The sequence below is a fragment of the Mytilus californianus genome, unplaced genomic scaffold (assembly GCF_021869535.1).
Source record: "Mytilus californianus isolate M0D057914Y unplaced genomic scaffold, xbMytCali1.0.p SCAF_17, whole genome shotgun sequence".
Classification (NCBI taxonomy): domain Eukaryota; kingdom Metazoa; phylum Mollusca; class Bivalvia; order Mytilida; family Mytilidae; genus Mytilus; species Mytilus californianus.
The window spans coordinates 10,132,929-10,160,093 of NW_026262659.1; the positions used below are offsets into that span (position 1 = coordinate 10,132,929).

General features: G+C 32.1%; 2 protein-coding genes across 7 annotated transcripts in view; one reads left to right on the plus strand and one right to left on the minus strand.

The window, feature by feature from the left end:
• Nucleotides 1-27,165, plus strand: part of LOC127726384 (uncharacterized) — a 205,871-nt gene that overhangs the window by 113,738 nt on the left and 64,968 nt on the right. The gene's annotated exons all lie outside the window — the stretch shown is intronic.
• Nucleotides 15,250-17,559, minus strand: LOC127726402 (uncharacterized). Its single transcript, XM_052233804.1, has 2 exons — nucleotides 17,280-17,559; nucleotides 15,250-16,697 (listed from the first exon to the last, which is right to left on the minus strand). Exons 1-2 carry the CDS (start codon nucleotides 17,362-17,364, stop codon nucleotides 16,327-16,329), a joined length of 456 nt encoding a protein of 151 aa, XP_052089764.1. The 5' UTR covers nucleotides 17,365-17,559; the 3' UTR covers nucleotides 15,250-16,326.

Here is a 27,165-nt window from a genome sequence, read left to right on the forward strand (position 1 = left end):
CTGTATAACTTTTATTAACGAAATTTTCAAAGTCCAAAACCTGTAATTTCAGCACAAATCAGTGGAGCAGAACCAGACGCAAACTCAATTTGTAACTCATCATAGAAGACACACATATTAAAAATCAGCTCAATATGTAAAGGTGTTTGGAAAAAAGTCTGTATAACTATTCGTTGCGGAACGACGGAATGACAAAATGACGGATAAGAGTAAAGCTATATGACCCTGACAATTTTGTTGCAGGGCAATAAAAATGGTTACCATATTCATATACTTTCCTCATGTTTTATTGTAGAGAATTTTGTGGTATCGGCAGACCTTTGATAGTCTCTACAATTTTTGTGATTTAGATAATAATCTGAAATATTTTACTTTTGTTGAAGAATATGTGACAAAATAGGTAAAAAAATTTTTTTATTGTTTACGGAAAATGACGATCATTAATTTATCACATTCAAATTTTTATCGATCCCTATAAATTAGCAATGTGTTTAATGGTTTTGGGGGAAGAGTTGCACAATTAGGTGGTTTTACATCTTACAGTCTATCCAAACTATTTTTGCAAAAAATTCTGCTCAATCCGGTGTGAGGGGCTGTCTTAAACATGCACTAAAGTGAGAGTTTGTTTTTTTGCTCGGTGTTGAAAGCCTCACTGCGACTTTAAGATGAGGAACAGCAATAAAAGCACTGTTCCTTTGCCTTTTGTGCTTTTTGCTGGGCAAACTGATTTTGTGACATGGATGGATACCCCGTATCCTTTGTTTTTCTATTCTATTAAATTGGATCAAACAATCTGATGAAATTATCAATAGAGTTTTCATATACCGAATTGTTCATTCTTAATAGTTTTTAAAAGATTGGACAGTTAGGATGATCTGAAAGTGTCTTCCTGTAATCTTATTGCCAATTTTAACACCCTATCCTTAGATAACTTAAGCTTAGTGACAGGCTTTGTATCAAGAAATATACTGAAAGATAAAAACTGTGGACCTTGAATCCAAATAGAACAATATCATTAGGTTGGGGTATATTTTAAGGTTGTACATAACACTACAGGGAGTTAACTCTGTAAAAATCAGCTGAACATTTTAATCACGTTCTACTGTTAAGGAAATATTAAGCTTCCCAATGATCAAAATTAGTGTTTGTCAAACTGCTATATATCCAATGAAATATTTCTGATAAAGTGTGTGGTTCAAGTTTTTTGAAATTTTTACTTTTTTTGTCAAAGGGTCAAAGTAATTATTTTGTCAAAATTTTATAAAATTTAAATGAGCCGGCTTAATTTTAGTCAAGGTGTATGGTACCACCTTAAGATTTGTTTTTAATAAATCTGATAATGTGAAGAGATCTTGTTACAACTTAGGTCACTCCAAGGAAAGCATCAGCATTGCCATAAGTGGGCAAAGAACCCATGACATTTTGAGGATAATACAGATGTTACTAAATCAGAAAAACAATGTTAATAAAAATGTAATTCATTTAATATAGCATATTGTTTGTCAAGGATAAGGGAAAAACAATGTTTATAAAAATGTAATTTAATCTAACATATGATATTCCAAAATTTAGCAAACAGTCTTTAACAAATGGATAGTGGTATACTATGAATTACCGTTACTTACCCTGGAGTAAAATGAACCTCTCTGAAGTCATTAATACTATTGAACTTCTCAGCAACAGTCTACAAAATGACAGTTAATTGGATTTTTATTACATTTATTAGTGTCTTTGTTATAGCAATGAAGGGCCATAAATCCCGAATAATCTTGGATATAGAGCAAAGAATTTATACACAAAATGTATCAATCTTTAATAGAATTTGTAATGAAATTTAAGACATGAACCCTTCTTGTCATAAAGTTGTGTCTGGACTGTTAAGAAACTCTGGACCCAAAACAAATGATTCATATTATATATATATAAATATGTAGGACTCAAAGTAGCGATGGGGACACTGAAGTGCGATGGTCTGCGCCAAAGTGCGATGGTCCTTTCGCTGATGTGCGATGGTTCTGTCGCTGATATGCGATGGTCTATAAGACGTGTGATGGCTAGTTTAAAATTTACAGATGTTCAATTATTATGATAGCTTGATTTTTTATAAGTTGGTATATGAATACAAAACATTCAACATTTTGTCCAGTTGCAGTAAAAAACACCGGTGATGTATCTTATTCCTTGTTATTATTCACATCAGCCGTATACAGTTTTCGCTTAATTTGTTTCGTTATGACTAAGAAGTATTTCCATTTCAAACAATTACCACACTTCTTTTTTAATCATTGCAATTTGCACTTCTTTAAAAAAAAAATAGAAGCGTCAAGTTCTGAAAGATTGAATGAACGGCTGCTTTTTTTATCTAAGCTATTTACAAAGTATAATGTACACTACAAAGTTACAGTCAGTGAGGACTTGAAATTCAATGACTGTTTTAAATTAAACGGTTTTAACTCTCCATGTTTTACATAAAGAAAAAACAAAAAGCTACTTCTAACAAACAAATTGATTTCTACATCGAGATGTGAACATGAAAAAAATTGAAAATATGATTTATGTATAAATTCATCACACTTCAGCGTAACCACCATCGCACTTCAGCTTAGGTATCAACAAGATAGCGTCACAAGGCCACAATCGCACTTCTGAGTGATCAAAAACTCACACAGATGGTTCATTATCTCTAGGATAACATAGGTTATGACACCAATATGAACCTGCTATTACTCATTATTTATTACATTATACTGGTACCTCAGATGATGTTCTCGATGGTTCATTATCTCTAGGAAAACATCCATATGAACCTGCTATAACTCATTATTTATTACATTATACTGGTACCTCAGATGATGTTCTCGATGGTTCATTATCTCTAGGAAAACATCCATATGAACCTGCTATAACTCATTATTTATTACATTATACTGGTACCTCAGATGATGTTCCAGGTGGTTCATTATCTCTAGGAAAACATCCATATGAACCTGCTATAACTCATTATTTATTACATTATACTGGTACCTCAGATGATGTTCTCGATGGTTCATTATCTCTAGGAAAACATCCATACGAACCTGCTATAACTCATTATTTATTACATTATACTGGTACCTCAGATGATGTTCTCGATGGTTCATTATCTCTAGGAAAACATCCATATGAACCTGCTATAACTCATTATTTATTACATTATACTGGTACCTCAGATGATGTTCTCGATGGTTCATTATCTCTAGGAAAACATCCATATGAACCTGCTATTACTCATTATTTATTACATTATACTGGTACCTCAGATGATGTTCTCGATGGTTCATTATCTCTAGGAAAACATCCATATGAACCTGCTATAACTCATTATTTATTACATTATACTGGTACCTCAGATGATGTTCCAGGTGGTTCATTATCTCTAGGAAAACATCCATATGAACCTGCTATTACTCATTATTACATTATACTGGTACCTCAGATGATGTTCTCGATGGTTCATTATCTCTAGGAAAACATCCATATGAACCTGCTATTACTCATTATTTATTACATTATACTGGTACCTCAGATGATGTTCTCGATGGTTCATTATCTCTAGGAAAACATCCATATGAACCTGCTATAACTCATTATTTATTACATTATACTGGTACCTCAGATGATGTTCCAGGTGGTTCATTATCTCTAGGAAAACATCCATATGAACCTGCTATTACTCATTATTACATTATACTGGTACCTCAGATGATGTTCTCGATGGTTCATTATCTCTAGGAAAACATCCATATGAACCTGCTATAACTCATTATTTATTACATTATACTGGTACCTCAGATGATGTTCTCGATGGTTCATTATCTCTAGGAAAACATCCATATGAACCTGCTATAACTCATTATTTATTACATTATACTGGTACCTCAGATGATGTTCTCGATGGTTCATTATCTCTAGGAAAACATCCATATGAACCTGCTATAACTCATTATTTATTACATTATACTGGTACCTCAGATGATGTTCTCGATGGTTCATTATCTCTAGGAAAACATCCATATGAACCTGCTATAACTCATTATTTATTACATTATACTGGTACCTCAGATGATGTTCCAGGTGGTTCATTATCTCTAGGAAAACATCCATATGAACCTGCTATTACTCATTATTACATTATACTGGTACCTCAGATGATGTTCTCGATGGTTCATTATCTCTAGGAAAACATCCATATGAACCTGCTATAACTCATTATTTATTACATTATACTGGTACCTCAGATGATGTTCTCGATGGTTCATTATCTCTAGGAAAACATCCATATGAACCTGCTATTACTCATTATTTATTACATTATACTGGTACCTCAGATGATGTTCCAGGTGGTTCATTATCTCTAGGAAAACATCCATATGAACCTGCTATAACTCATTATTTATTACATTATACTGGTACCTCAGATGATGTTCCAGGTGGTTCATTATCTCTAGGAAAACATCCATATGAACCTGCTATAACTCATTATTTATTACATTATACTGGTACCTCAGATGATGTTCTCGATGGTTCATTATCTCTAGGAAAACATCCATATGAACCTGCTATAACTCATTATTTATTACATTATACTGGTACCTCAGATGATGTTCTCGATGGTTCATTATCTCTAGGAAAACATCCATATGAACCTGCTATAACTCATTATTTATTACATTATACTGGTACCTCAGATGATGTTCCAGGTGGTTCATTATCTCTAGGAAAACATCCATATGAACCTGCTATTACTCATTATTACATTATACTGGTACCTCAGATGATGTTCTCGATGGTTCATTATCTCTAGGAAAACATCCATATGAACCTGCTATAACTCATTATTTATTACATTATACTGGTACCTCAGATGATGTTCTCGATGGTTCATTATCTCTAGGAAAACATCCATATGAACCTGCTATAACTCATTATTTATTACATTATACTGGTACCTCAGATGATGTTCCAGGTGGTTCATTATCTCTAGGAAAACATCCATATGAACCTGCTATTACTCATTATTACATTATACTGGTACCTCAGATGATGTTCTCGATGGTTCATTATCTCTAGGAAAACATCCATATGAACCTGCTATAACTCATTATTTATTACATTATACTGGTACCTCAGATGATGTTCTCGATGGTTCATTATCTCTAGGAAAACATCCATATGAACCTGCTATTACTCATTATTTATTACATTATACTGGTACCTCAGATGATGTTCCAGGTGGTTCATTATCTCTAGGAAAACATCCATATGAACCTGCTATAACTCATTATTTATTACATTATACTGGTACCTCAGATGATGTTCCAGGTGGTTCATTATCTCTAGGAAAACATCCATATGAACCTGCTATTACTCATTATTACATTATACTGGTACCTCAGATGATGTTCTCGATGGTTCATTATCTCTAGGAAAACATCCATATGAACCTGCTATAACTCATTATTTATTACATTATACTGGTACCTCAGATGATGTTCTCGATGGTTCATTATCTCTAGGAAAACATCCATATGAACCTGCTATAACTCATTATTTATTACATTATACTGGTACCTCAGATGATGTTCTCGATGGTTCATTATCTCTAGGAAAACATCCATATGAACCTGCTATAACTCATTATTTATTACATTATACTGGTACCTCAGATGATGTTCTCGATGGTTCATTATCTCTAGGAAAACATCCATATGAACCTGCTATTACTCATTATTACATTATACTGGTACCTCAGATGATGTTCTCGATGGTTCATTATCTCTAGGAAAACATCCATATGAACCTGCTATAACTCATTATTTATTACATTATACTGGTACCTCAGATGATGTTCTCGATGGTTCATTATCTCTAGGAAAACATCCATATGAACCTGCTATAACTCATTATTTATTACATTATACTGGTACCTCAGATGATGTTCTCGATGGTTCATTATCTCTAGGAAAACATCCATATGAACCTGCTATAACTCATTATTTATTACATTATACTGGTACCTCAGATGATGTTCCAGGTGGTTCATTATCTCTAGGAAAACATCCATATGAACCTGCTATTACTCATTATTTATTACATTATACTGGTACCTCAGATGATGTTCTCGATGGTTCATTATCTCTAGGAAAACATCCATATGAACCTGCTATTACTCATTATTTATTACATTATACTGGTACCTCAGATGATGTTCTCGATGGTTCATTATCTCTAGGATAACATCCATATGAACCTGCTATAACTCATTATTTATTACATTATACTGGTACCTCAGATGATGTTCTCGATGGTTCATTATCTCTAGGAAAACATCCATATGAACCTGCTATTACTCATTATTTATTACATTATACTGGTACCTCAGATGATGTTCTCGATGGTTCATTATCTCTAGGAAAACATCCATATGAACCTGCTATTACTCATTATTTATTACATTATACTGGTACCTCAGATGATGTTCTCGATGGTTCATTATCTCTAGGAAAACATCCATATGAACCTGCTATAATTCATTATTTATTACATTATACTGGTACCTCAGATGATGTTCCAGGTGGTTCATTATTTCTAGGATAACACAGACTGTAACGCCCATGTACATCTGGCTTTAACTCATTATAGCAGGAGTCATTCTCTGTTGTAAGACATGATGCTGATGTTTTTACATGGCAACCACCATCTTCTTTCTTCTCTTTAAATGTTTAATGAAATTTTAAAAACAGTATATTATTGTTAATTGATTATGTTTGATAATCTTAATGGTAAGCTTCTAAATTGATATTTCTGACATGCTATATAAAGTTGTAAGTATGTAATATTGTATGTATATTACTAACAAATATTAACAGCTGTATATATGTATACTGTAAACCAACTTATTTTCACGGATACTTTATTTCACGTTTAGCCCTTTCTAGCCCAATTCACAGCGATTTAATTTCGCGATTTTCACATGTACTTGGTGTAATTAGACAAGTAAAGATCCAAGTTTTAAATTTTCGCGACGATTTATATTCGCGTTATTTTTCTTCTCGCGATAATAAATCGCTCGCAAAAATTAGTTGGTTTACAGTATGTCATTACTTGTGTTGAAAAAGGCTTGAATAAGATACCTGAGTATTTGATGTTTTTATATTTTTTTTTTTTATTAAACTTGAACTCCATTTTGTTTTTAATAACAACATTCATTTTCCTATTTATCAAAGACCATTACTTTCTGAATATTTAAAGTGAAAATCATAAATATTGAATTTGACCTCTATTTAGTCATCAGTTACGATATACAAAAAATTTGAAAAGCGTTGGTTGAAGGGTTCATAATATATTGCACTGAAACTACAAAAAGCAACTTTCCAATCTATTTAGGACTATTACATCTATACGGCAAAAATGAGGTTAGTCAATATCGAACTTGAACTTCATTTTGTAATCAGGAACAACATATTAATAATTGAAAAGCATTGGTTAAAGGATTTATAAGATATTGCATAGAAACGACATAATTTTAAGCCCGTTTCCAATCCATCTTGGACCATTACATATAAACGGCAAGAGTGAAGTCAGTCAATATCAAACTTGAACTTCATTTTGTAATCAGTAACAACATATTAAAATTTGAAAAAGCATTGGTTAAAGGGTTCATTAGATATGGCAAGGAAACTGTTGGTATCTGGGATCATCCCTTGCGGTCATAAACATTTTGAAAGAGATTATCTTACAGACTCAGAAATCAACCAATCAAGGTACTGGATTTTGTTTGTTGAGCACAATTTAGCACTGCGAGTAATAAGTTAAGTTTAATATCCATAAGCCCTGGCGTAATACCTTTATCAAATAATGCTCCAGCAAAACGAACTTTTATTAATCTTCCTCTGTGACAGGTCTCATTTATTGTTCTAACACAATCTTCTGCATGGGACAACTGTCTGAATTTAACAAAAGCAAACCTGAAAGAAATATATTTTCAGAATACATGTTTACTAATTGGTCATATTTCAAATAAGAATTTCTTTATTTTTTTCTGTCTGAGTCTTTAAGATTGTGATTGATTATTTTTTACTTACTAATTTGGTTCTTTTCTTGGTAGGAATGTTCTTGAAAATGGTTCCCTTTGTTTTTTTACCTTATTTCAAAATCAGAATGACAAGGGTTTTACAATAATACATTCATAAACCATCTCCTTTAACTTCTGAGCACAATGAAATCATATTTGTCATCCACTTGAAAAACATCATCCTCAAAAGCCAACCAAATGTGACATCATGACGACACCATGCATCAAAATCTTATTTTTCAATGTTTGAGATATAATACACATACTGGAATAATTTATACATCTAAAAAGGATTCAGTAATCCCTTAAACATTGTACGGTATATCAATAAAACAGACATTTCAGTGGAAATGCCAAATCATTTTTTAGACTACTGGCTCTTAACAGCCTGAATCACTCACCACAAAAATATGCCATTTTACCTTGATGATAATTTATGCTGTTTACAGTTTCTATCAATCTTTTACAGTTTTTAATATATCAGGTCAAGATGCTAAAATCTGTCCAAATTGTCATATAAAGGGCAATAACTCATTTAAGGAGTCACCTGAGAATTTCATTAGCAATGAAAGAGAGTTAGATCTTGACTTTCTGAGCATGCCAGTAAGATTTTCTCTTATGTGGTTTTACAGATACAAGACAATTACTTGTATCAAACTGTTATGTTCTTCTTTTAGCCATGGTTGAAGTGTTGCTTCTTTGGCGGGGACAAACAAGATAGGATTTTATACTAGATACCCAAATGATCCTTCAGTGTGGGTTTTTTTTTTGACAGATGATTTTTTTAAAGCTTACTACAACAGACAAAGACAAGGATGGACATTAAGTGATGGCAATAACTCATGTGGCCCATCGGGCAAAGCGAGCTTAAAAAATTTGATACAATTTCCAGGAAAAACATTTCAAAATATAGTTGCAATTCTTTGTAATATCTATGTGCAGCTTATACTCCTTATCAACAAAACATTTCTTTACAATCAGGGGCTCAAATAGGGATGGAAAATAAGTGTATTTGGTATCAACTTTTTAATTGCTATAATGGCAGCAATCTCAGCCGCAGTATAAAACAATATAAGGTAAATGACAGAAAACTTGGAATTTTACATGACCTAGTTTCTTGTACAATTTCAGGGTATCAACCTGTTATTTACAAGGGTGAAGATTTCTCAAAAGTTTGTAAATAAATAAAATTAATAAATGATAAGTGATTATGATAAATCATACAGGCACATCAAGTCATCGAGATAAAATAGTGGAGAGTTGTCCACAAAATAATATTTTACACAGCAGTTTCATCTTTTCTTCCTATTCAATAAAAGTAAATCATATATTAAACTAAGTACCTACACTTTTCTTCTGTCATCCTTATTTGTTCGTACTCTCACAATCGTAGGGTGAAAATCTCTTACTAATTCTTCAACATCAGCCTTCAATATATATATATGAAAAAAATATCTTAATAGGAAAAGCAGTGAAATCAATATACCAAAAATTTCTCTTAAAAAAATTAAATCCAAAAATCATCTTGGAGATAACACATGTTGATGTCTGTCTAACACATGTTGATGTCTGTCTAAATAAAATTATATCTTGATCTACGACTCATTTAAATGATGTACACCTTACAATGATTCTATCAACCAAAGGTTGTTGATCATTCATTTAAAGGAACTGAAAATTTGGACCTCAATGCTATTCAACTTTGTATTTTATTTACCCTTTTTAACCTTTTTGTTTCGAGCATTGATCACTGATGAGTCTTTTATAGACTATGTAAAATCTATGATGAGGTTAGCATGAAAACTTAACTTTGGTTACTGCATCATTAACTAAGGTCAAAGTCACATGACTTTCATTGCACAGCCATTTATATCTTAATTACATTGATTCTATACACCATATATAGAATTGCCCTAATCACAAGAAAAATGTGTCCATAGTACATGGATGCCCCACTCACACTATCATTTTCTATGTTCAGTGGACCGTAAATTGGGGTTAAAACTCTAATTTGGCATTGGTCTTCAACTTCATCAAAAACTACCTTGACCAAAAACTTTAACCTTAAGCGGGACAAACAGACAGATGGACTGACGAACGGACGGACGAACGAACGGACGCACAGACCAGAAAACATAATGCCCCTACTACTATCGAAGGTGAGGCATAAAAATCTAACATCCATCTTATAATCCTTAAAATGAACTAAAGAGTAGGCTATGTCATATAAACATGTTTCTATGGATCAACTAAGGGACTGAAACTGAAACCTAATTTTAATAACTGGATCGTTATAAAAGGTCATGGACAGGTGACTCCTGTCAGACAGACATGTCTAGCTTGCAATGATTATATAGACCAAATACAGTTGACATATTGCTCATAGTGATTACAAAAACAGACCTACACACAATAACAAAATGTAGCACATTAAAACCATGAATTCAGGCACACTGATATTTAAACCTTACAACACATGCAAATATAGCTGATAAACTGATATAACCTCAAAAACTTTATGCTTACCGTCCTTAAAGCGAGAAAAAAGATGAAAATGTAATTTCCCAAAAAGGTTAAACAGGATTTTTGATATGTTACTGCAATACATGGTACCACTTAGCACCAAATACATAGGTCTCAAAAATATTTGTCCTTGGTTTGAAATGAGAAATGACTTATTGTAATAAACATGATAAAGAACTATCTCTGGTGGACAATTCATTTTATCCCATTAAAAGGAAATATCCTTCCCTATATTCATAGATATCTTTTTGTGTTTATTTTTTAACCTGTCTATCAGAGAACTAGATTTTTTAAAGACACCAATGGCCATTCTTCAAATCTATTGAACCTATTAAATCTCATTACGTCCAGAAGCGATCAGATGGTTATTTAGATTCAAGAATTGTAAAGAGAGTGCAGCTGTGGTCATCAACTATAATTTCAAAAGGGGGAATACAAATATACCATTTCCTCAAGGTTTGATAGTATTTGGTAAATCTTCTTTCTTTACTGTGCCGGGCTCCTCTGGAGCATTATCACACAAATGGACTATAAACAATTAGAATCAGAGTTGTGTGAGACAGTTTAAAAGGAGGATAAAAACAAGTTGGTTTTTAGAAGCTATACTTGCTGATTCTCTCCTTGAAGGAGTCTAGAGAATCAGCAACGACCATGGCGTGTGGCATGGAGTTCCAAAGGACAAATATTTTACAACAAATTCTTGAAGCCAAATGATGACAATAGCCGACATAGTCCCTTTGGGCCAGATGATCTAAAGAGGTGAAAATATGATGTGCCATTGGGTTCAATCAAATCATTTTGAAAGATCACAATATAAATATTTGATATAGAAGATTTACCTTTGTCACAGATTCTTCAAGATTTCCAATATACACCTCTATATCTGTAAATGCAGAAACAGAAACTTATTAATAAACCATCTAACTAATAAATGGGGCATATTTCACATAAAAAGATGAAGTTATAGAAATCCAAATAATATTACTGTGGTTGCATTTTTTGTCGTTGGGATTCAAGAAAACTTGCAATTTCGTAGTTATTTGATTTAATTGAACATTCAAATTCATGGTTCACCTAGCTATACCCACGAAATACCAAACATTTGGTATCATACGAATATTAATAAATTTACATGTAAAAATATTTTATATGTTTGTGTAAAGTTCTAGCTGAAAGTTCTTACAAATATAATAGTTTTTTAGGAAGAATGATTCAGGAATTTTAAAATATCTAGAAGCTCTGAGGATTATAAATGGCTGATATGGGACACTACAGAATATCAAGTACAAATCAGATTTATTCTATTTCCATTTTCAAGGCATAAGCAAAGAATTAAAAATGGGTAATTAATTATTAAATGAGTCAATTGGTAATTTTTGCCATGTATGACCTTTAATTTTGTAGATCTAGATCTTGCCTCGTTGGTCATTTTTACTGTTACAGTTTTTCCAAGATAAGAGCTAAACATTGTGGTGATTAGTGCTGGTCTAATGAGGTTAAGCATTTTCCAATTAATTTTTAGAGTCTGTTCTTATGTTGTGCTGTTAGACCGCTTTCCCCAGGCTAGAGGAGTAAAAAGATAATTTTGATCATGTTGGATTTGTTCTGAGAATTATTTCCCTCTTTCTATCATAGTTTTATAAATAAGAGCTGAAACACACAAAAAAAACCTACAATTATTTGTTTAAGGATGTTCGCTCCTCTTGTTTTTGAATTTTTGCCAGATTTTGGGAATCCTCTGGTTTCCATGTTTTGCCATTAAAAAATTAAATCAAAGCGCGAAAGCGCTGTAAAGGCAGTTAATTACAGGTTGTGTGTATTTTTAGTCCAGTTATATCATTATCTTGCATAGTACATTGTACTTATCAGAGGTGGCTTTCAGTATCTAAGATTTAGAGTTCTCTAATGATATTGAACAAGTTTTATGAATGTCATATTCTGAGCACTATATGAAGGCGATTGTTCTCACTTGTTTATGAACTAGTGCATTATGTCCAGTTTGTACCTTTTTTATCTATGTTTATAGTCAAATACTGTTTAAGATAGTTTGGCATTTTCTTTTTAGTAATAAGTAAATGTTATCAACTGTATTTTATTCAACTTTGCAAATGTGGTTTGTGACTGGTAGTACAATGTATGGATGATAGTTGTTTCATTGGAAATCATAACACATCTCCTTATTTATATAATGATCTATATTCAACGACCTCAGGTACAAAAAAAATGTATGTAACTAAACTATGATGGGAAACCTTTCACTTCTTTCTTTCATATAAACTTTTGATTTGGTACCATAGAACTATGTAGAATAAATGTACATTGCAACATGTCAACTCTTTCAATGACAATACTTTTTTTAGAAACTATAACTCCAAGCAAAATTATATTTCCAAGTATAAAGTAATTTATGAATGAAACAAGAGTGCACATGCTGAAATGTCTCGCCTTCTTTACTAATCATTGATATTATGTTGATAGTCCTAAATATAAAGCTTTATTACAACTGTCACATAAACTTAACATTAACCAAGTAAACTAAGCATTGACCAATGAACCAAGAAAACAAGGTCAAGGTCAGATGAACCATGCTAGGCAGGCATGTACAGCTAACAATTCTTCCATACAACAAATATAGTTGACCTATTGCTTATAGTTTAAGAAAAACAGACCAAAACACAAAAACTTAAAACTGAGCAACTGACCTTGAAAATGAGGTCAAGGTAAAAAAAAACCTGTGTGACTGACAAATAGATCATAAAATATTTCCATATACCAAATACAGTTCAACTATTGCATATAGTATTAGAAAGAAAGACCAAACTCAAAAACTTAACTTTGACCACTGAACCATGAAAATGAGGTCAAGGTCAGATGACACCTGCCAGCTAGACATGTACACCTTACAATCATTCCATACACAAAATATAGTAGACCTATTGCATACAGTATAAGAAAAACAGACCAAAACACAAAAACTTAACTATAACCACTGAACCATGAAAATGAGGTCAAGGTCAGATGACACCTGCCAGTTGGACATGTACACCTTACAGTCCTTCCATACACCGAATATACTAGACCTATTGCTTATAGTATCTGAGATATGGACTTGACCACCAAAACTTAACCTTGTTCAATGATCCATGAAATGAGGTTGAGGTCAAATGAAAACTGTCTGACGGGCATGAGGACCTTACAAGATACGCACATACCAAATATAGTTATCCTATTACTTATAATAAGAGAGAATTTAACATTACAAAAAATATTAACTTTTTTTTCAAGTAGTCACTGAACCATGAAAATGAGGTCAAGGACATTGGACATGTGACTGACGGAAACTTCGTAACATGAGGCATCCATATACAAAGTATGAAGCATCCAGACCTTCCACCTTCTAAAATATAAAGCTTTTAAGAAGTTATCCAACGCCGCCGCCAGATCACTATCCCTATGTCGAGCTTTCTGCGACAAAAGTCGCAGGCTTGACAAAAAGGAGTTCTTAATTAAGAAATAAACTGATTCGCTGAGTGCAGCTGGATACACCCGCAGAGGTCCAACCCTGAACAGTTGGGGCAAAAATGGACACAATATTCAAGCTTGATACAGGTCTGAATTTGGATTGTAATTAAATATTTGACATATTATAGTTTCTGAATAAATGTAGTCACAGAACTTGAAATCGATTATATGAATTGAATTTATATTCAATTAAAGATTTCTTGCTGTTGTGCAATACACTGTGCTGTTGCGCAATACTTAATAAATCTGTTGCCAGACTATAAACAAATAAAGTTCAATTTCTTCTCAATGTCATATTTGAAATTTATGAAAATCAATAGGGAGATTACATCAATAGCTATAAATAATTCACCAAAGTTTCATGCGAACTGCTTAAAGCATTTTTGAGTTGTTGTCCAAAAACTGGAAAATCCCCGCTTTTTTAATGAATAAAACCCCATAACTCAGAAATGTAAAATCTAAAATTTATAAAATTCTAAAGGGAGCTTACGGATTGATAATTTAGTCTTAGATGCAAGATTTTTTTATCAGTTGTTAGTGGCTTTGAACTAGCTGTCAGTAAATGTGAGTACTCTCAGATCTGTACTTAGTGTCTTTTTGTTGTTTGGATGTACAACTACCCGGCCTCGTCCACTTGTATTTGTATTTATCCATCTGATGAGTTAAGCCTCTTTCAACTGATTTTTATAGTTCATTCTTATATTGTACTGTTACACCACTGTCCCAGGTTAGGGGGTGGTTTGGGATCCAGCTAACATGTTTAACCCCGCCACATTCTGTACGTACATGTATGTGCCTGTCCCAAGTCAGGAGCCTGTAATTCAGTGGTTGTCGTTTGTTTATGTGTTGCATATTTGTTATTCGTTCATTTTTTGTACATAAATTAGGCCGTTAGTTTTCTTGTTTGAATTGTTTTACATTGTCATTTCAGTGCCTTTTATAGCTCACTGTGCGGTATGTGCTTTGCTCATTGTTGAAGGCCGTACTGTGACCTATAGCTGTTAATTTCTGTGTCATTTGGTCTCTTGTGGAAAGTTGTCTCATTGGCAATCATACCACATCTTCTTTTTTATATTTACATCAACAGATATAAACAATTCACCAAAGTCAAGGTGAGACAACAAAACTTAGTTGTAAGATCTCTGAAATTTTTTACACGGTACAAGTTTTTCTAATTGTTGGAGATTGCACGGTGACAGTAACACCTGTAACTGCTTTACCCATTTCTTATGCACTTTGGTTCGATAAACTCACTGAATATCATACCACATCTCCTTATTTTTATATGCATTACAATTTACATGTGCATGTAATTGTAAATAATATTTATATATATATATCAGAACAAACTTCATTGCGTCACTTTTATTTATGCATCCTTTGGCACAATACAAGTTCTAAAATTACACAACATAAAACAACTAAATGTTATTTCAGATGAAAGTTTTGTTTCAGTTCCATTCATAGGATTTATTAGAATTTTGTATGTTTTGCCAAGTCCAATAATTAGCTCTATGTGCACGTGTTAATTGGAGACTTTTCTATCCCGTATAAGAGTTTTGGAACTAATTCTGTTTCTTTTTTTGAAAAAAGTGAGCAAACAAATCATGCACATTTAAACCTTTGTCTGCCATCACACTGTCACCTGGATCACATAATTGAACTATTCTACATCTTTCAACTATTTCACAGTCACTGGTACAACCAACATATGCATTAGAGACATAGTTGACTAAACCACCAGGAGTCGAACATACAAGTATTTTCAGTGTTTCTGTTTTTATATGATGAAAAGGTTGCCTGAGCTCTAGGAGCTTTAGGTTTTATCACGGGATATTCTGTGCTGTCAATAATAATCCAAGTTGTAGGAAACTTTAATTTGAAGTTGGATGGCGAAAAATACCTGACTAAACCACTAAATGGCCAAGTGTTAGCCTCACGCCACTGTTTAGACATAAAAACAATCCATGTTTACACAATATTCTTAACACTAGTTTCAATCTAGAATCTAGACAGTTCAAAGTTGGTTGTATAATGCCTCAATTTCATCAAAGTCATAAAAAAACTGATTTTCAAATGACACCCTATCAATTTGAAAATATATGTATCTCAAACAATGTGCTGCTGGACCAAGTGTGGTCAAAACAAATAAAAATTTAGTATACAAGTTACAACTCTAAACCGGTATATAAATGCATGGCTGTGTCACGTGTCTTCATTTCAAAATTCTCTGCTGAAAATATAGGCATTGATGGTGTTTGCGTAATTCCATCTGTGAAGCTCAACATTAGCTCGGCAGTTGGTGGTGGACAGTCATAAATCATGTCTGCAGTATGAATGACTTCTTCAGGAAAACCAACTTTACAATCAAAACTTTCCTCTAGATTTCTACTACAATATTCATCAAGTTTAGTTCTTTTGTTTTCACAGGAAACTGCCCTGATTTTTCTTTTTGCGGACGATTCAGTCTCTTGCTTAGTCCAGGAAAATAGGCTGGGAATGGCAGTAGACTTAGGTCTCTGTATGGTGGGTTTGCACCCTGAAAAAGGTTATAAAACATTAGTTTTTTGATAATTAAATGAACTTTCATTAGCAATGCATACTTTATACTACCTGGCAAAATATTAACTAGATTTATTCATTACAATCTGGATAAAAATATGTTAGCCTGATTCAATGTACATCAAAATGTATGTTATGTAAATCAAAAGGACAAACAATGAGAGACGTATGCAACAAACATACATTGTTTGTACCTAAATAACTATAATATAGATGAGAGTATGTCATTGTTTTGTTCCTGTTAACATTGTCATTGATATTTTTCAAGAAAGTCTATGAGGCATAGCTTATGCATTCCTGTCATTACCACATTAGCATAATTACTGCTAAAATAATTCTCAGTATGATATACCTCTTGTAAGAAATCATTATAATTGTAGCAAGCACCAAAAAATCTCAAACAGATCACATTGAATCGTAATCCAAAAAATTATGACGTCTTGAATTAACCACCCCCTTTTATTCTAAAACGATAATTGCGGTTGTAAACAGACTTTGGTTATTTCGCATGGCGATTACATATATAACTATATATTTTAAAAAGAAAATAGAGTTTTACCATGAATAGTTTCCTGCACGTAGTCTTTTTCAGTAAAATGTGCCTTGCAAACAACAGCTGATTGAGATGGACTCCACGATTTCATCGTGTTCTCGTCCAATCTGCGTATGGGCCATGGCGTTGATCCAACTTTTCCTTCTTTTTAAGTCATTTGGAAATGCATGTCCTCCTCTTAAATGACATCCAGGTACACAACAACAAGTACTTGGCATCGTTAATAAAAAATGCAACTGTAATAGTTGCACAGTGCAGAAACCGGAAGTTGAAGAACAGGATCGGCTACCACGGCGCCACCTATTCAGGAACGATAATTTGCTTCTTTATATAACTGCGAAATAACAATAACCTTAGACGGGTTCGCGTGCATAAACAGAAATGCGCTTTAAATTGTATAATATAATTCATGTTCAGTCGACCTTTAATTATTATATCAACGACTGAAATGATTTATAAACATCTAGATTGCAGATAACACTCGAAATTAACCCGACCTCTTTCCACACGGAATTCAAATAATTCTAGTTTGTCAATCGGTTGACTGCTTATAATGAAAAATACAAATATATCAAAAGTTTTTAAAACTAACAAAACACAATGATCGTTTCTCTATTTCCCAATGTAAATGAAATGAAACAAAAAACATTTTATATCACAATAAGAAGAGGAGAGAATCAACATTTTCCGGATCTACTTGGAGCCTAATGACCCCCCACGTAGATAAGTTGGATATCGCGGAAAGAAAGATTAACACGGCAACTAGAAAGGCATTAAAGCACTGCCTTTAAAAATCCACTAACACCTACTTTTCTTTTCATAATTTTATTACATATAGTTTAAAAAGCCATTTTTGAAAACCTTATAAAATCCTTGTTATTTTTTTTATAGATTTTGAAAGAAAAAAGGTGCCAATGATAAATATATGAAAAATCTAGAGAGAATCACTTCCAGCCAAATTTTCAATGGCTTATATCTCGAAAACAAGCACACAGACCCTTCAATGTTTTCTGCTTTTTAAGTTCCTTTAATTTATTTATATACTTTCAATTTATAACAGTTTTTTAAAAAGCTTGTTATTTTGAAACAGAGTAGCAAACATCCTTAAAGCAAAATAAATGTAATAAGGCAATATTTTAGATATATTTTGATGAACATTTGTACACTGGACAACATTTAAGCACAGATTATTGATATTAATATGATAGTAAATATAATGTTACATTACATGATAGTATGTACACACATTACCATTATACTGATTTCCTGGAATCTGGTTTACCAACAAAGACTTGGTATATTCAGTACATTCCTCATTTACAGTAGAGTTATCTATCTTGGAAGATGCGTCTAAATCTGTATGTTTCTCTTGAAATTGTGATAATCCTTTCACTGCAGTGTTGGGAATATTTTGTGAACTGCATGGTGTCTTGGCTTGCCTCAAATCACTTTCAATCTCTATTGGTGTACATGGTAGTGGTGAATTGGATGTAACAGACTCAAAATCATCACATGGAACACCAAGTAAATCCTTCATAGACTTGGAAAAACTATCTAGAAATAATAAAAAGCATTTCAAAATGGCATTAGAATGTTGTGTTCTATAACTCAATTAAATATGGGGAATTTCATAAATTAACTCATGTGAGCTAGCTTATATAAAATGGTTGATTGTCAATTTGATTTATTGGTGTCTGTTTTAGGTGTAATACCATCATTGTTTTTCCCCTATTAGTCTTTGTTAAATTTGCACTTTTCAAAAAATTGTGCAGAATTTATCTTTGTTTCAAATAAAGAAATACTTGGCATGAGTAAAGTTTTATCCTGTCCAGTACTACAGACAAAATTTCACCTAATGTTTCATTGCATATAAGAAAAAAACCATCACTGGAAGTTAACCAATCAAATTTTCACCCCTTTTTTTCTTGTGAACAAGCTTTAGTAACTATGTAACCTCAAGTTTCCAAAATATTCTATAGAAACACCAAATAAAAAAATAATGGTGCTTTGAACCACCCAAGATATATGTCTATGACACAGAAATTTTTTACTGCAATGAAATGTAGGATTAATTTCCTACAACTGTCAAATTCAAGGGAATATTTTTTTTCCACCATTTTTCATATGCAACCGGATGTGACGTATTATGATTTGGTGGTATTACACCTTTATACCTCACAAGCACAAAGACTATATATATATATATAATTAATTATTGAGGTGTAATACAACCAAATCATAGTACATCACATCAGGTTTCATACGAAAAAGGGTAAAAAAAATACCCTCTCCTGGTACAGTAAACATGAAAAGGTCTGTGCATAAGAAAATATTGGTCACATAATGGCCTTCAAAAATGTGCAAAACCCATTCTGTGAAAAGAATTTGACAGGACAAAATGTGAAGCAATTCAAACTAGAAAACCAACAGCCTGATTTATGCTTAAGTGACAAACAAAAATCAAATATGACAGACAGCAACCACTGAATTATGGAATACTGATTGGGACAGGCACAGGCATATTTAGGGGAGGGGGTAGGAGCGCAGTGCCCTTCCTATGGAGCTGCATATATGATAAATGCATAGATTTTTTACAAGTTGCTCCAAACATTGCCTTGACAGTGAATTTAAAAAAAAAAATATCTTGAAAATCAACTTGAAAAAAATAGCAAAAGATATCCAAGGGACATTAAAACTCATAAGTCGAAAATAAACTGACAATGCCATGGCTAAACAAGAAAAAAAGACAAACAGACAAACACACACAACACAGCAAAGAAATTTAAAGACTGAGCAACACCATAAACTGGGGGAAATCTCAGGTGCTCCACAAGTTGCACCTGTCATGTTGCTCATGTTAGTACAAACCTGGTGATAAGTCTAATTTGGCAGACTTGACATAACCTTTGTCCGATTGTCTGGGAAAAGTGGACATAGGCGTCAGACAAGTAGAATCACCATATAAGTTTCCAACGGACAAGTGAAAAATCCATGATATAAAACATTCAAGACTTGCAAATGCCTAAAAAACGAACAATTCTTTATTGATAAAACGAAATCTAAATTCAATTCTAATCCTGGTATCTATGGTGGACTGTCTAAATTTTGATGACATGCTGGCTGACAGAAGCTTTCATATCGAAAGAGATAAATCCCGAGAGATCCAGGTTACTGGAATTGCAATGCCCTTTCCATTGCCATAATGTTCACAACCTATTGTGGCCAACCAATTGTCAAATGGCTTTATACATTTTTGATAATTCTTTTTGTTTTGTTCTTAACTAATAAGCCTTGATTGCATAAGATCACTTTTAACTTTTTAATTAACAATGAATTGTACAAATAATCATTATGTAATCAAAAGGTAATCTACCGGTTCATTGAACTCATTGTAAAACGAACATCATTCCATTTAATTTTCGCCCAGTATTTGAGATAATTTCCAAAAGCTTAATTGTTGCATATAATATTAAAATTTAGAAGCTTTTTTATATGAATAACATAAATTTGACTTTACAAAAGGTGATGAAACAGGTATGAATGTCAGATAAATTTTGTGTTTTTATTTTTTTTATGTGGAATTAGTTCCCCTTAAAATTGATTTTTCTTCAAAAATGTTTTTACTGATAATTGAAATACACAACACTTTATTTTACTTTTTAATTGATGAAGAATATTATTTAAATGAAAAGAAGTATGGCTTTAAATTATTTGCTGTACAAAATTCTTTTGAATTGAAAAAGAGAATTTTATGGCAAGCTGTTTTACTAATTAACTTCTAGATATCTCATAATAATTTAATTTTGGATTTAACACGTCTTCTAATTCGCTGAAATTTTTTTGTCTATCAGCCCATAGACATAAACTTCTCATCTGACCGTGAAGTTATCAAGGTTTTTCATGATATAACTCCTAAAAAATAAAATTTAGAATAAAATTAGGAATGACTGTAATTTTTTTTGTCAATTCGAAATATCCTCAAAAATATGGTGTACACTTTTAAATAACCTGCTATGCTGGTTATTCAGTGTGCACCACATTTTTTATGTAATATCTTCATAGACAAAAAAATATTACAGATATTCCTTAATATTATATACAATATCTTATACAATATATAAGATATCTTATATATTATCTTATATAATCTTAGGTTTTTAAAAGATATCTAATATACTTTATAAGATATCTTATATACCTGCTAATTAAGTGCTGATTGGTTAATTCAAAATTAATGAGCAATCTCATTGGTTAATCAGTATGATCTCGCAAAACAATTAGTAAACGAGAAGCACATGCAGAAGTGACTGGGAAACCCCCTTGCTGATTGGATAATAATCTGAACACGTCAAGGATCCTGCATAACTTATGTACAGCATTCCAAAACATATTGTGTCTTAATAATCTATTTATATAAAATAGTTCCAATATACTTTATAAGATATCTTATATACTTTATAAGATATCTTATTCATATTTTTTATATAATTGCATTGACCTTACAATCATTTATGATATACAGTCACTGACTATATATTGCCTTGTTTATGACGTTGACAATGCGTTTCCGTAGAGTTTTATTTATGACATCATTAAAAGTACAGATTTCGCTCCAAATTAAACTAAAGGCTCTAAAGAGCCTGTGTCGCTCACCTTGGTCTATATGCATGTTGAACAAATGACACTCTCCAACATTGTAGGCGAGAATAGAATTCATGACAAAAAATCTCTGCTTTGTTGATCTTGTATTGCTGATCATTTAGTCCGTTTAGTTTCTCTCTATCTTCTTTAGTTTTTGCTCAAAACACAAAAGAAGGTAAAATAAAAATCCTAAAAGAGGGACGAAAGATACCAGAGGGACAGTCAAACTCATAGATCGAAAACAAACTGACAACGCCATGGCCAAAAATGAAAAGACAAACAGACAATAAAAGTACAGATGACACAACATAGAAAACTAAAGACTAGGCAACACGAACCCCACCAAAAACTGGGGGTGATCTCAGGTGCTCCGGAAGGGCAATTAAATTAAGGGCAATCACTCCTATAAAGAGTGACAGTCTACTAACTCTATTGGTAAAATTTGACTTGTTAGTAGATCTTTTCTTGCTAATCAATTTTGCTTATTTAAGTTTCTATCTATCTACTATCATTTTTATCATATAAGGCAAAACGCAAAAAAAATGGTAAAAATTGTCATTAGAGGGCAATAACTCCAATAAGGAATCAACTGACGATTTCCGCCATATTATATTAATTGTAGATCTTGTCTTGCTGATCATTTTTGCCTAGTTAAGTTTCTATCTATCTATTATAATTTTTAAGATATAAGGCAAAACACAAAAATTTGGTAAAAATTCTTCATCAAAGGGCCATCACTCTAATAAGGAGTCGACTGACGATTTCAACCATTAGACTTTTTTGTAGAACATGTCTAGCTGATCATTTTTGCATTTTAAAGTTTCTCTCTATCTATTATTAATTTTTAAAGATAAAAGGCAAAAATGAAAAAAATGGTAAAATTTGTCATTTAAAGGTAATAACTCCTATAAGAAATTGTCTGACAGTTTTGATGTAAATGGACAATAGGTAGAGCTCAACATTCTGAACAGTTTTGCTCAGTCAGATTTTCTTTGTTTATAACAGTTATCAAAATAATAGACAAAACTTGCATTTTACCCCTACATTCTATTTCTAGCCATGTTAGCCATCTTGGTTGGCGGGTGGGATCATCGAACACATTTTTTTTTATCTAGATACCTCAATAATGATTGTGGCAAAGTTTGGTTAGATTTGGCCCAGTAGTTTCAGAGGAGAAAATTTTTGTAAAAGTTAACAGACGACAACGGACAACAGAGTCCAAGTGATGATAAAAGCTAACTTGGCCCTAAATAGTTTATAAGATATTTCATATATTTTATAAGATATCTCATAAAGAAAATTATATGAGATTAAGAAATAATTCTTCATGCCATGCTCTATGCTCATTTTAACATGGGTAGACATTATATTTGTCAATATCTTTAATTTACATACCAAGCGTTAAGGAGGTGTAAAATGTTGACAAATTTAATTGTGCTGGACCTATAATACACATTCGAAAGGCAGCCATTTTGTTTTGATGAAGCCAAAACGAAATAGAAAATCAACTGTTTCACGATAAAAATTTGTAAGGGTTCCACGGAACCCAGTGTCTCGCCTACTTTTGCTGTTAGTTGCAGGCTCAACAAAAATGGGGAAATAATTATTAAAAATTTTCCTCTAGATACTATCTTTTGAATGTAAGATGCTTCTGTTCAAGTTTGGTAAGAATCCAGGATGGTTTATGAATCTAATAAATGTTTTAAAAACTTTAACTGCAGACTGTATGTAATGTTAACTGGAAGAAAAACTAAGTCCATTTATAAGTAATATACAGAAAAACAGGAAATTTTTTTTTTACAAAATTTCCTTCTAAATACTAGCTTTTGATCATTATCAAGCTTCTGTCCAAGTTTGGTACAAATCCAGGATAGTTTAAGAAAGTTATTAAAATTTTGAAAACTTTAACCACAGAGTGAATGTAATATTAACTGGCAGAAAAACTAAGTCCATTTATAAGTAAAATACGGATAAACATGATTTTTTTTTTACAAAATTTACTTTTGAATACTATCTTATGATCATAAACAAGCTTCTGTCTAAGTATGGTAGTACAAATCCAGGATAGTTTAAGAAAGTTATTAAAATTTGAAATACTTTAACCACAGAGTGAATGTTATGTTAACTGGCAGAAAAACTAAGTCCATTTATGAGTAAAATATGGTTAAACAGGATTTTTTTTTTTTTACAAAATTTCCTTCTGGATACTATCTTATGATAATGAACAAGCTTCTGTCCAAGGTTGGTACAATCTAGGATAGTTTAAGAAAGTTATTAAAATTTGATAATGAAAGGGTTCCGCAGAACCCAGTATCTTGCCTACTTTTGTTGTTAGTCACAGGCTCAACAAAAATGGGGAAAAAATTATCAAAAATTTTCCTCTAGATACTATCTTTTGATTGTAAGAAGTTCTGGTCAAGTTTGGTAAAAATCCAAGAAGGTTTATGAATCTAATAAATGTTTTAAAAACTTTAACTGCAGACTGTACGTAATGTTAACTGGAATAAAACTAAGTCCATTTATAAGTAATATACGGAAAAACAGGAAATAAATTTTTACAAAATTTCCTTCTAGATACTAGCTTTTGACCATAAACAAGCTTCTGTCCAAGTTTGGTACAAATCTAGGATAGTTTAAGAAAGTTATTAAAATTTGAAAAACTTTAACCACAGAATGAATGTAATGTTAACTGGCAGAAAAACTAAGTCCATTTATGAGTAAAATACGGATAAACAGGATTTTTTTTTTTACAAAATTTACTTCTGGATACTATCTTATGATCATAAAAAAGCTTCTGTACAAGTTTGGTTGAAATGCAGGATATTTTAAGAAAGTTATTAAAATTTCAAAAACTTTAACCACAGAGTGAATATTTGTGGATGACGCTGACGACGGAATGTAGGATCGCTATGTCTTGCTTTTGCGACAAAAGTCGCAGGCTCGACAAAAACTTTAACCACAGAGTGAAATTGTTATGTTAACTGGCAGAAAAACTAAGTCCATGTATCTGGATTTTACTCATAAAGTAAAATACGGATAAACAGGATTTTTTTTTTTACAAAATTTACTTCTGGATACTATCTTATGATCATAAACAAGCTTCTGTCCAAGTTTAGAAGAAATCCAGGATTAAGTTTAAGAAAGTTATTAAAATCTTAAAAAATTTAACCACAGAGTGAATATTTGTGGACGCCGCCAACGACGACGGAATGTAGGATCGCTATGTCTCGCTTTTGAGACAAAAGTTGCAGGCTCAACAAAAATGAACAGATAATTGTAAACTTACTGTCAGAATTATTTTATTTTAATTTCCTAGCGAGCAACACCAACACAAATATCCATTTTAATCTCCGGTGTTGTTTAAAATACAACTGACTTAGGAATTCCAATTGTAATGTCAATCACGTGCAGCTCATGTTTTATTGTTTCCAAAGCGAAAGAACGTCATATTAGAATATCTTATTATAAACTATATAAGATATCTTATAAACTATATAAGATATCTTATAAACTATATGAGATATCTTATAAAGTTTATTAGATATCTTGAAGTTAGAATAAATAGTAAAATGGCTTGCCATAGACTTTCTTAGTAGACCATAATTTTATATTTTCATGTTGTAATTATTATCAATTTTTCACAGGTTGTAACCTGACTGACTGTGCAAACCCTTATGGGTAGTAAAGGTCGTACAACCCCCCTCATTGTTGTAACCATTTATCAAAAATTGAACTATGGACTGAGTCACTGAGTCTCTGGAATGGCAAATAATCCTTGAAAATAAGAAAACGATTTTTGATGTAGTATTCTTTATCTAGTTATAGACAAATTCATATAACACAACAAATTACTACCTTCATCTTAGGTACACTAAAAAAGCCAAAAGTGTCACTGTGCACATTATCAATATATGAGATTTTTAACTTTGGATTCAGGCAAGTGAGTAAGGAGGTCGGACAACTTGATTTTCTTGCAACTTGTCTGACTTGACTGGATTGTAGTAATGACAATTGGAACATATCCATTGAAACAGATATTCCATAACAGTAAACAAACTTGTGACAGCTTTATAAATCAAAGCGTGAAAGCGCTGTAAAGGCAGTTAATTACAGGTTGTGTGTATTTTTAGTCCAGTTATATCATTATCTTGCATAGTACATTGTACTTATCAGAGGTGGCTTTCAGTATTTAAGATTTAGAGTTCTCTAATGATATTGAACAAGTTTTATGAATGTCATATTCTGAGCACTATATGAAGGCGATTGTTCTCACTTGTTTATGAACTAGTGCATTATGTCCAGTTTGTACCTTTTTTATCTATGTTTATAGTCAAATACTGTTTAAAATAGTTTGGCATTTTCTTTTTAGTAATAAGTAAATGTTATCAACTGTATTTTATTCAACTTTGCAAATGTGGTTTGTGACTGGTAAGTACAATGTATGGATGATAGTTGTTTCATTGGAAATCATAACACATCTCCTTATTTATATAATGATCTATATTCAACGACCTCAGGTACAAAAAAAATGTATGTAACTAAACTATGATGGGAAACCTTTGACTTCTTTCTTTTATATAAACTTTTGATTTGGTACCATAGAACTATGTAGAATAAATGTACATTGCAACATGTCAACTCTTTCAATGACAATACTTTTTTTAGAAACTATAACTCCAAGCAAAATTATATTACCAAGTATAAAGTAATTTATGAATGAAACAAGAGTGCACATGCTGAAATGTCTCGCCTTCTTTACTAATCATTGATATTATGTTGATAGTCCTAAATATAAAGCTTTATTACAACTGTCACATAAACTTAACATTAACCAAGTAAACTAAGCATTGACCAATGAACCAAGAAAACGAGGTCAAGGTCAGATGAACCATGCTAGGCAGGCATGTACAGCTAACAGTTCTTCCATACAACAAATATAGTTGACCTATTGCTTATAGTTTAAGAAAAACAGACCAAAACACAAAAACTTAAAACTGAGCAACTGACCTTGAAAATGAGGTCAAGGTAAAAAAAAAAACCTGTGTGACTGACAAATAGATCAAAAAATATTTCCATATACCAAATACAGTTGAACTATTGCATATAGTATTAGAAAAAAAGACCAAAACTCAAAAACTTAACTTTGACCACTGAACCATGAAAATGAGGTCAAGGTCAGATGACACCTGCCAGCTAGACATGTACACCTTACAATCATTCCATACACCAAATATAGTAGACCTATTGCATA

Bases quoted from the DNA above. Each gene is read 5' to 3' on its own strand.
- LOC127726402 (XM_052233804.1), bottom strand. From the start codon at position 17,364: ATGAAATCGTGGAGTCCATCTCAATCAGCTGTTGTTTGCAAGGCACAT. The intron at 16,698-17,279 runs GTAAAACTCTAT...AACCTTTTTCAG, and splicing joins CGTGCAGGAAACTATTCATG to GGTGCAAACCCACCATACAG.